This window comes from Penaeus vannamei, chromosome 6 (assembly GCF_042767895.1).
Source record: "Penaeus vannamei isolate JL-2024 chromosome 6, ASM4276789v1, whole genome shotgun sequence".
In the NCBI taxonomy this organism is placed as follows: Eukaryota; Metazoa; Arthropoda; class Malacostraca; order Decapoda; family Penaeidae; genus Penaeus; species Penaeus vannamei.
In genome coordinates this window covers 39222514-39235013 of record NC_091554.1, presented here as the reverse complement: position 1 = coordinate 39235013, position 12500 = coordinate 39222514, and the positions used below count along the sequence as shown (strand labels likewise).

The 12500-nt window shown below is 33.6% G+C and overlaps 1 protein-coding gene across 21 annotated transcripts in view; it reads right to left on the bottom strand.

Moving 5' to 3' along the window:
- The window catches only part of Cadps (calcium-dependent secretion activator 1), a 420349-nt gene that overhangs the window by 18336 nt on the left and 389513 nt on the right, over positions 1-12500 (bottom strand). For 17 of the 21 annotated variants that reach the window (XM_070122966.1, XM_070122958.1, XM_070122972.1 and 14 more), the window contains 4 exons: positions 11726-11851; positions 10034-10138; positions 9104-9227; positions 3998-4145 (listed from right to left, as the gene is read on the bottom strand). In XM_070122966.1, coding sequence (XP_069979067.1) covers positions 3998-4145; positions 9104-9227; positions 10034-10138; positions 11726-11851 — 503 coding nt within the window. Of the gene's footprint in view, positions 1-3997; positions 4146-5330; positions 9228-10033; positions 10139-11725; positions 11852-12500 lie in introns of those variants that run through there. The other 4 variants (XM_070122960.1, XM_070122975.1, XM_070122977.1 and 1 more) reach the window with 4 other exon arrangements.

Here is a 12500-nt window from a genome sequence, read left to right as displayed (position 1 = left end):
CATATGTTCATGATCATATAATTTGTGAAGAGAGTGAAGAAAATATATGCACAACTCCCTTCACCAAGTTTGCAATTCTTCACACCACTGTTATCTTGGAATACAGGTATGAATGACTGAAGTCACATGGCTCTATCATTAAATCTGTGAGTTGGTGAAACTGCTCTGGCCTTAACTTTTGGGACTTCACTATCACTTACATGGGCAGTGGCAGTGTCACTTGCAGTAGAACCTGCCATGTCCTTACATTCAGCATTTGTTGCAACACTAATAAACTGATCAAGAGTATCTGAAATGGGTTCTGCTTCATCCACTTTAAGTTTCCTATAAAGCAGAGGTAGTTGGTGATAGCCCTGTCCAAGTAATTATTTATAGGCAAAATATGACCACAAGTGCAGATGCATATGCAGGAATGTGAGGTAGATATCCTAGTCACCGGAAATATGTGTTTTGGGGGAAAGGATAGTGTTGTGTAGGTCTAATCATTAATTTCTTCTTTTCTGCTTATCAAAAGACTCAAAATTCAGATTCCAATTTGAAAGATACAAGAGTAACTTCCGTTGTAAATGTGGTTGATGGCCATATAATTATGTCAAGCATTCACAAAAGCCATCTCACTAAGTATGTTATATACCACGGCCCAATATGTTCAGGGTAAATAACATCCACATTTTAAATGACAGCACACATTTTTGCTGATTATCCTAGCCAAATTATAGAGTATGGCCAAGATGTACTGAAGTAGTATTCCAGCATGTGCAAATCTTTCATGAGGCACAATAAAGCCAACAGTGCCCTTGATACTTCTCTGGATATGTGCACCATCACTTGTAAGATGTAGCTGAAATTTTAAATAGGCAACTATACAAATAATCAATCAAACAAACAAACAAATAAAAAGTGAAAATGAATTCTTATTTCATTCAAGGGTGATGGTCATTAGCTTTGTTGGAATAATGCTTGATTAATCTGTGATTCTAAACCATTTGGCAGAAATATTTTTTAATGATTTTCAGACCAGGTGATTTAGTGCTAGCCAATGGGTCATGGCTAATACTGTGCCATTTTTAGTAGGCAAAACTTTCTCAGGATTGCTTGACCTTGACTCTCCTCTCAGGACCAGAATCAGTCCTTACTTCTACGGTCATCTTTCTCTTTATAATTTATGCTTGTCAATCCATTTCAGTTTTTATTACTGCCAAAGAGGAACTTCATGAATTTGAATATCATGTCTTATAGTTCATTCCTGTTGAAGCAATGTTTTTTTTTATGCTGCATATGTTATATCCTATTGTGGTTATTATTAGACTTACAATTTATATTCTGTTTTGAGATACAAGAGTATTTTATAGGAAGTACAAATGGTGTGTAATTTGTGTGATTATTGTACTCTCTCTCTATTTTTCCCTATCTATCCCCTTGAATGTGCACAATGCTTCTTTGGCTTTCACTAAGTGACTGTGATCACGCATTCAAGCTTTTCTGGTGCCATGAGTGATTAGAACCATAAATATTCTTAGCACACATGGGGAATTGTAGGTCAGAGCTATCAGTTATCTCCTGTGAGTGATGGGTCAGTGCTAGACAAACTTGTGATTGCTGCTACTCTCTCTGCATGGAGATATGTGGCAATACTGGACATACAAAATACTTTATACCACTATAAAATATACTACATGCATATGATAATATTACATCATTATTCTATGCTATGCACCACCTCAGCAGTTCATACATATTCTTTTTAAGGACACAGCCAAGAAAATAGTGCAGCTAAAATATGGTAGGTTGGCTGTTTGATACCATGGCTATATACAGCAACATGGGCATTTGGGGGTTAATGCACTGGATCAAAGACAAAGAGAATTTCTGCAATTCTCCATTTCTAACTAAGAAAAATTGAAATCTTATGACTTAACACACTCTGAAAATTCAAACACATCCTTAGTCAAAAGCCTTCCTTTATCTATACATATAATGAAAAGAAAGAAGAAAAAAAAATCTGTCAGTAAGGTGACCTAAAATCAGTCACATCATTAGTGTCTCATTTTGATATAAACAAAGAGTCAGACTAAGATTTGTCCCATGGTGTAGATATCTATCCATTCCTGGGCGATATTCATTAGTATTTCAGTATTCAATCTGGTATCTATAGGAGAAATCTAGTGCTAGAGACATGCTACCAAGAAGCTAGTGTTTGTAGATGTGGACTGATACATACGACTGGTTACTGTGCATGGCATGCAGGGAGGGGGAAGAGGAAGTTCAAAATTAACGGTCATAATGTATATTCATATATAAAATATGTATTTCTTTCCCCTCTGTTTACAAAATTCTGAATGCATGGAATTATCTAAAGTTATTACATAAATTTGAAGATCAAAAAGTGATGTATTTTTTCCCCCCTTTCTTTCACTTCTTAATCACCAACTGTCTTGGGTGAACAGCAGTGGGTTAGTAATGAATAAATGTTTTTATGAAATTTGTTCCCTTAGTTTTTCTTCTTTTTTATCGTATAGATATAAACATTCTAATGTGAAACAAGCATTAGCTGAGATCAAGAAATAATTTTAATTTTTATGTTTGTTCAACCCAAAACAGCTGTCAAGAGATAATGAATGACAGGTATTAGTAAAAGAATTGAATAAGATAATATTATAAATAATAAAAAATAAATTCCTTTGTAATATAACTTTCACTATGCAGTGTCTCTTTAAAGGCAAAGAGAAAGTAGAAGTTTAGCACTGTCAATCTTTCATTCAAAATTACTTATGATAACTATACCAAAGAATTGGCATCTTTTATGTCTACTGTATTTACATGAAATGCCATTAAAATACACATTCTTAAATATGTCATTATATTCAATTTACAAAAAATACCAGCAAATTCGTTCTTTATCAAAATCCTTTGTAAAATATACAGCTATTCATGCTTTCATATATGTATATATTTGAACTAACCTGAATAAAAAAAAATCTTACTAGACACAGCAAATCTAATATTGCATGTGTTCCTTTCTCTTGAAAAGCTGGCACTAGCAACAAGCATTGAGATCTAAACTATGCTAAGCATGTAATAAATAGCGCTGATTCTTATAATAGGAGAGTTTGTTTTACCTTGATTCAATTCTATGAGGTTATAGTAGGTAAAGAGAGGTTAAGAAGAGTGAATATCCTGAAGAGGACATTGTGAAGAGTGAAAAGATTTTTGTTCCTATTTTTGCTAGGTATTTGCTGAATCCATTTTTTTCTAAATCAATGAGAGAATGGAATTTGTCTATAAGTTCAGAATAGTTAGAAGCCAGTACAAAAGCAAAAAGTCTGTAAAATCAAAACTTAAAAAAATATTTTCTATTTTAATTTGTGAACAACAGTAGCCATTGAATAGTTTGAATGAATTTCAAAAGCAATAAATACATGAATAAAAATGAATAAACTGGTGTATCTTCATATCATAGTGAAAAAAGTACTCTACACAATTGACTGCCTATTTCAACTTACAATCAAACACTGCATGATACAGTATAGACAGAATTCCACACAAATCCATGCACTGTATCACTACCAGTGAAGTTGGAAAGGAACATCAAAGACTGCACAGATTTATACATATCTGGACAATGCACCCAAGCAAAATACAGCTTATTAGTTAAATAAATACATTATTGTCATCTATCATCCTTTTTTCCCCATAATTCCACTCACTACTACATTACCACAAACAAGGCATATATACAACAATGTTAAAACACTTCAAAAGCTATATCTGATGCTCTTTAATCCCCTTATTTTTTTCTTTTAGCTTTATCACACATATCCTTTCTGTATCCAAAACTTCCAAGTCAACAAATAAAAAAATGCTCTCCTAGTACCCCTTCTTAATAAAAAACAAAAAAAACAAAACAAAAACAAAACACATTTGACCGACTCCCCCAAAGGTGCTCTATGATCCACATGCATGTAAAACCCCAGAGATAACAGGATAGACTACTCACTCATCATCTCCAGCAGCACGTCGGCTGCCCTCCATGAGAGCACAGGCTGCCTCCTCTGTGGCCATGCGCTGGCTTATAGTTTGGTATGTTTTAGTGTTCAGCTTTTCCTCCATTACGCCTTGCAGTTCGAAGTCAGTATAGATTTTCTGTTGTTGCAAGAGAGACATAAAAGGTCTATTATTGCAAAGGTTTGGCTTGTTTTTGTTTCAGTTATCTATCTAGTAATAATGTTAACAATAATGATAAGAAAATATTGGTCCTTGATACTGGTGGCAAAAATTGGATCACTTTTGAAGGTGCATGTGTGGGTGTATTTGAATGTTTATGTATTTGTATATTTGTGTATATGTACATTTGTGTGCGTGTAAGTTGTAAGTGTGTGTGTGTGTGTGTGTGTGTGTGTGTGTGTGTGTGTGTGTGTGTGTGTGTGTGTGTGTGTGTGTGTGTGTGTATCTGTGTGTCTGTGTGTGTATCTGTGTGTCTGTGTCTGTATGTGTCTGTATGTGTACGTGTGTGTTTGAGTATGTGTGTGTGTGTGTGTGTGTGTATCTGTGTGTCTGTGTGCATGTATCTGTGTGTGTGTATCTGTGTGTCTGCATGTGTATGTGTGTGTCTGTGTGTGTATCTGTGTCTGTGTGTGGGTGTCTGTGTGTGGGTGTCTGTGTGTTGTGTTTGTGTGTGTGTGTGTGTGTGTTTGTATGTTTGTGTACGTAAATGTTTGTGTGTGTAAGTTTGTGTGTGTGTGTGTGTGTGTGTGTGTGTGTGTGTGTGTGTGTGTGTGTGTGTGTGTGTGTGTGTGTGTGTGTGTGTGTGTGTGTGTGTGTGTGTGTGTGTGAACATACCTTATCTTGTTTTGAATGTCAATTAATTGTTTCCACCGTACCTAAAAATATATCTATAACCTAAATAACTTTATACACATGAACCTATAATTCACATTGAATAAGTGCTTGACAATAATCAGACAGGACAGGATGAGGTAAACAGTTTAAATATCAAGTGCTTAAAATGCAGAACATCCTAAACTGAGACACCTGAAGAGAAAAATATAATTTCAATTTCTAACATCCTGCAGTAAGAACATGAATGAATATAATAAAGATGTTCCATATGAAATGAACTTCAGTTTATAATATATAATGCATTTCAAAGCTCATATATTCAAACTAAACTCCTCATTGTAAAACTTACCCTCCACTGAGGAACAACTAATGATTCTTTTTTCCCCCTTTTTTTAAAGGAGAGGTACTGTCACAAAGACCACATGGAAAAGTAGACATCTAATAAAGGGCATTGAAAAACTCACAGGGGAAAATAAATCATAATACAGTTCTTAAAGTGAGGATTTACTACATTTAACAACATATACCAAACAAGTCTTTTGTTGCATTGTAGATGTCACTAATAATAATCAATGATACTTCTGGTTTCCTTCTCTTCTATCATTATAGTTTATTCTATTTCAAATTTGCTCAGAGATTTCTTTGGGGAAAAGATATAGTCATAAGAAAAGAAAATGTGACAAAATTTATACACATTTTCTCTTGCTATTCTTCTTTACCTTGAGTGAAATTAAGCCATATATATTTTTCAAACTAGATTTATTATGATTGAAAGAGGGAAGTAAACTAGCAGAGAGAATGTTAATACTATAATTAGTCACGACTCCCATTCATAAAATTCTATATGTCTTTAAAACTTTTGGACAATCTGTGTACAGTTCTTAAATATTTGAAAACTTAATCATAAATATAAAAATTATGTTACATTTACATGTAAATAATATATTTTTTTATCTGCCTCTGGAAACAGAGGCAGAAAAAAGTGAATCACTCAGAATATTAATGAGCAAAGTGATAGACACCCCTTGTCACCTTTTTTTCTTTTCTTATCAAACTATGTACAAGCATTAGCTCTTATTTTCATATTCTAATCAACATCTTCATATTGAAATCCAAAGTTCAGTTCATGGGTAATACAAAAAATGAATACTTTTAAATATTTCTGATCAAACAATACTAAATACAATAACAAAAGTACAATACAAACAATATACAACTTATACAGCATGTGGTGTTCAAGGAAACTATAGGGTTCTCATGCGAAGTGTATTTTATTAACATGCATTTTTTATTATGGGAAGATACTTCCTGTACATACCATGTTGCAAATGAACAATGTCAGAAATGAAAGGATAAATGCAGTTTAATGCTAAGAGAGGGCATGCATCATTACACAAAATGACATGGCACTTGGTTTGTTTGCAGTGCAGAAATGTGAACAAAAATCATCTCAGTAAAAACAAGACCAAAAAATAAAATCATATTATCATGTTTGGAAGTTTTTCATAAACAGCTGAGGATAAAATCAATCACTGTCACTCCACCATAACTTAGTTAACGGCTGATTTCTGAAACTATCTACAGTAACCATTCTTTTTCACTTTCGTTAAACAAAATACAACACAACATATTACTTATAGGTGTAATATGTTGCACGGAACTGTCAGGATTCAGCCTTAGCATAAAATGCACTGCTGCAGAATATATTATAAATCATTATTTATCTAATGAATGAGTAACCCAGTACACTGCAACACACACTCTAAATGTTTTTACTTTGCCATATGGTTTGTCTTTGAAAGAATTATAATACTAAAAACCATCAAATGCCACAAAAATTAAAAGAGTTATCTGCATTTCTTTATTATGAATGAAACTGACTGTATTCCCAGTTATCAAATAAAGTAATATATCTACATCTTTTCCATGACTAGACATTTGTCTCTATTTTATTTTTGCTATCATTCAATAAACAATCTGCGGGAATTCAACTTTCTCAATCTGTTATATATCATTAGCTCCTTTCTTGATTTGATTGTATTACTCATACACTTTCATTTCTGAAAGTATGTATTTACTGCCATGTTAATAAGATTAAGCACATGTATCTGTCTCCCATAATTCAGGTAAAAGTGATGAATCTCAGGAAAGAAGGAACAGAGAAGAAAATGGAAAATTAAAGAATAGGGATAAAATCATAATAAAATATACAATAGTCATAATAGCAAGAGAAAACCCACTCTGGCTACAGCTGTGACTTGTCGTACATTTTCCGGATTAAAACTGTTATGAATTCAACCCAACTTTTAGAATCATATCATAAGCAAAGCAAAAAAAAATAATATTCACTTACTGGTTACTGATTACATTATTACAAGGCTCACACATCAATTCATACCTCATACTTGCATATCTTATAAAAAATATGTAATAGCCTAATTTGAAAATGCATTAATAATCTACTCAATAAAGATGTGAAAAATATATTCATCACCACTATCAATTGAAGCCATCAGTCTATATACAACTAAATTGAAACTCCTACATAATTAAAAAGAAAAAAGAAATGGAAATATAGAAGAAATAGGTCATTGTTAAAAATTTGATTTATCAATCTTCTTTGCCTAATTTCAAATTAATTCAGAAAATATATTCTTATTCTAAACAAATATATTTTTCATAGTTTGAAAATCAGCATCTCATCATACAGAATAAAAAGAATATTAAATCTCACACTTGAAATAATCTCATAAACTAATTTTTATATTTTAGGTTGATGATGCAATGCTTGAATAAAATATGACAAAAAGCATTTTAGGCACTGATATATCTTCAATAATTGGTAATATCATTCACTGACAAATTTTTCTCTCTAGAAATGCAGAGCAGAAAAGTTAATAGAACTTTTTTGATTACACATTACCAATATTGTACTCATTAGATGAATATTATTGTTTATAGTGTAGGGTTGAATACACCAGAAGCCATGGTTATATTATGAGTGGAGGAGTAAACACTGATTTTTTTCTTTATAAGTACAGAATTAGGACATTAAATTTTGAGCAAAGGTACGTACATATCCAAAGCACATGCAGTGACACAGTAGAAGGCTATTTTCCTTTAACAGAAAGTATGAAGAAGGGAGTGAAATGAGTTTGCGAAAAATAAATAAAACAAAAGAAGTCAGAAATTATAACTGGGAGATATAATCTTACTGGATCATGTGCTTCTCATAGTATCTTTTTTATATGCAAGGAAAATATATACAAATACATTTATGATCCTTAACATGATATTATTCAGATTCTGGATAAAGCCTTTTTAGAGTATCAAACACTTTCTAATTCATTACTTTACCATACCCTGTTGGATGCAGAAATTTCTCAGGATAATATTCATACAGAAATTATCTATGTAATCTAAGGTTAGATGTATTTCTACTGGGTATGAAAATAATTTGTTTTTCTTTCTGTCTTATTCCCAAATCAGTCTGTATAACGTAGCTTGTGTATTAAAACTTCCATATAGCTGATATATCTTAGTAGAATAATATACTGTTCAATAACTCATTCATTAATCTCCCTTTTTTAGAGGCACAGCAGTTAGAGATTAGTTAAGAACAACAGTTTTTGCCATTATTTTTCAAAATCCCATGACTACAGAATGAGAATCATAGCTTTATAAATGAATAAAACACAGCACAGCAAAATATAAACATCGAAACTGTGTGTTAGAGGTAAGATTCTAGAAGATATAATAACACATGTGTAGTAGGTCACCAGCAGCCACCTTCTCCACAGTAGCTCGAAGGACTCCCGTAGATCAAGGGAAGTGTGAGTTCTGTCTATAGGAAGAGTGCTTAAACTCCTGCATGTCAAAGAGAAACACTGGTATATATATACAGATATAGATAGATATATAGCTTTTACTTGGTGATGGTCCCAAAGCTGCACCAAATAAATATGGCAGCCAAGGCAAATCACATGTTAATAATGGTCTGTAGAACTTGCTTTGCATAGGTAAGTATTGGACAGAAACCGGACGTCAGGATTAATCTTGAATATATGTGAAGTCGCATTTTCTATGAAATGTCCGACAAGAGTTCTGGCAACTTTGTTGTGTGGGAGGGAAATTAACGGGTTGCCAAAGTCATTGGTTTGCAGCGCTCAGGCATCTAAACACTCATCCTGCCACGAAAAGATCCTAAGACTAAGACAACAACACGGGACATGGTTTTGACGACGGGAAGGGTTGACTTATTCCTTGAGTTTGCCGCTTCGAATCAGGCGCTGATGCTCGGCCTCCACACGCTGGCTCACCACCATGTAGGCCTGTATCCCAGTCTGTTCGTGGCCTAGGCCATACGCTGTGAAATCTGAGAATATGAGCTGAAAAAAAGCAAATAAACGGAGCCTCAGGTTGACTGCCAGATGGTGCAAGGAGGTGACGAGGAGGTCCAGATTAATAGAAGGAGGCTGTCGATCATGCTGACACTTCCCTTCTGATCTTTCTAGAATGACTACTCTTCACTACACAAGCTATAAGGTATATGTCAAGTCAGCTCAAAAAAAAGTTGTACTTTATGAAAAAAAAGAAAAAAAAAAGTGATCACCAGGCTATTTCTACCATCTGGACTGAAAGCTAAGGGGGAGAACAGATGCAGCTCAATTCAAAGGATTATAGTTGAAGAGCAGGGGGGGGGACACTAAAAGAAATGAAACCAGAAAAAATTGAAAAGCCAGTTTTTCATGGAGAAAATGATCAAAGCCTTTCTCAGACTGACAATATATTTCATGATGCAGTCTTCGAAAGGAAAGATTGAGACAAAGTTTGAACATGAAACATCTCCAAAAGGCAATGTGATATTCTTTCCTTGAAAACCTGACCTTAAACTGTGATAATACTAAAAGGCTAACTCATCAGGTAGCTAGTGCAAATCCATATCCAATTCATTTACAGTGAAAATACTTGTATTCATACTCTATAACAATCTTACATACCATCTACCAAACCAAAAACTAATGAAACAAATTCAACTTAAAAAAGTCAGTTGTGCAACCAACCTCAATCAACATAGCAATGGGACATGTTAAAAAGTGCAAAATAAACTAGGGAACACTACATAGAAAAATTAATAAATGTATATATACTCACTGTTCTGAAGCCCAAACAGTCTTAGCAGCATCTAACTCACCTTGACAATGTGTGCGAGGCAGGTGCACTGGTATGGATGGAGGTTGTGGTCAAGTCTTTCACTCAGCCAAGAGCAGATCATGGTGACTTGTGCAGCATACCATTGCTGAGGGTAGTTATCATACATGGATTTAGAATTTATGAACTATTCTAACTTCATCTTTGCAGTTGTTATTGAGTATGTTTCTATCTAAAATTGTAAACACTTACATAAAAAAGCAGGAAATGTGAATCTTCTCAAATTATATAATTTAACCCATTAACAGTAAAAGTACTGGTTAGATCCACTGTGATTTTAGTTTATTTTGTAGTCACACAGATGCCTCCACAAAGGCTTCATCAACATGGAGACAATTGTTAGTCCTACAGCCTGACTTCACCTATTTACCATTTTCTTGATTTTAAGAAAGATACTTATTTTTCATTTTTTATTATCATTAATGTTAACATTAACATCATAATAATTCCAATACCAATCATGATGTTAATAACAGTAATGTTATTACTGGCTTGAAAAAGGAAAGGAAATTCAGAAAATTCAGGTAATGGGAATATCAAGTGAGGTCAAGTAGGCCTAATAATTGACTCCATGGTGACTAAGGGCTTGTGAAGCCAACTTTGTTCAACAAAATTTACATAGCAGTGGTTAGTGCAATTAATGGTTAAATGAATCTAACTTTACAACTGAAATCTAAAATACTTCAGATTTACTATAACTATAACACACTGACTACTGGTACAGCAGCCATATCCTGATTGGTGATAGTTATTCATATGACTGTATTCTGGGTATGCTTGGTGAAATTGTAATTCTGCCCACAAACAAGATGGTGGCAGCAACATGAGATGATGATACTACACTTGATTAGGTTAAGTTAGGTTAGGTTAGGAAAGGTTAGGAATCCTGAATATGGCCCTGCTATATCCAGTGCCATACTTATACCTGGAAATGAAATTTATATATGCATGCGCATTTGTGTGCTGTGTGCCTAACTGTGAGAAATCAGGATATGGCTGCTATACTCCTATCCTCAGCCTAACTATGAAATTTAGGTCAATGAGAAATATATTATATGCCCCCCATCCAGTAAAAGCCTCTAAAAATAAAATATCTCTTTTAAAAACCTCTTAAGTGTGGATTACGAAATACAGGGTTTTTACTTAGATTCTATTGCTCGTCTGAAATTTTAACAAAAAGAAATTTCTCATCAAAGTTTTTGATATACCTAAAATGCTATGAGACATAAGATAACAGCCACAACAATATCTACATTCTAAGGCTCTGCATGACTGGTAAAGAAAATTAGTAAGGATTATTGTCCCAGAGATTATCAGCAACAAACCTACCATATCTGATCAAAATTAAATTTAAAAGATTCTAAAAAAAAGAATGTAACATAATATGCTGTTGTCTGATTGCCTGAAAAAAACACAGGAACTTACATATTTTCTGAGTCACTACACAAAGACAAAGAGCAAAATATGTCAATAAAAATATGGATGTTTTGTACTACACAATAATCAACCTTTTTTGACTTTATATCTCAAAAAGCATCTGATTTTTCAGTATGAGAAAAAAGCGAAGCTGCATTTGACATTAAAGAAAACAAACAGAAAATAGAGAACATAAAACTAGAATGTGATCATATAGACACAAACAACACAAATTAGGTAAACAGATATGAATACAAACCTCAAACAAATTCAAAATCCAGAGCTCATCGTTGACCTTCTGGCGAATTTGGTCCATGGAGTTTCTTGCAAAGTTAATGTATGCTTTTCCCAATTCCTTTCCAGACCCACTCACATTCTGTTTGTACTAAGAGAATAGAAAACGGATAATCCAATAGGAAACCCAAAATGCCCAAAACTGTTTTGACTTGACCAATACTTGGGGGTGTATCCAGACTTCTAGTTGTCTATTTTTTTCTTATATATTTTGAAGTGAAAGTTTGCTTTTTGTTTCCCTAGAGATTTCTTTTTTTTTCTTCTCTTGGTTTAATGGTGCAATAGAGGATCTTGCCATACTGCAATATGTGTACTGCCAATTGTACTAATGTTAAGAATACTGTGTACACCCCTTGCATCGTGAAACTGAACATAAAGAAACTACAGAACAAAAAATTCTACGCATTTCTCAGCTACTTTACTTCAGCTTTCTGTGGAACCAAAAGGAGCAACTAAAGAAGTCTGATGCAGCTAAACTAGTTCCTAGTAGGCTCAATTGTATATACTGGCTTGTTTACTGACCTGATATAGTTGAAGGTGGAGATAAGTTTGGAAATGACCTGTAAGATCTTGATGAGAACTAATCATGACTGACTATGTATATGAAAGGAGAGGTACAGATATAGGAAAGTATTAGAATAAAGTAAAATGTGTATGCTTTAAAAAATACCACTGTCCACCAGCCAGTTCATGACATCATGATTTATGTGTCTACATTTGTATCATACATGTACATACAT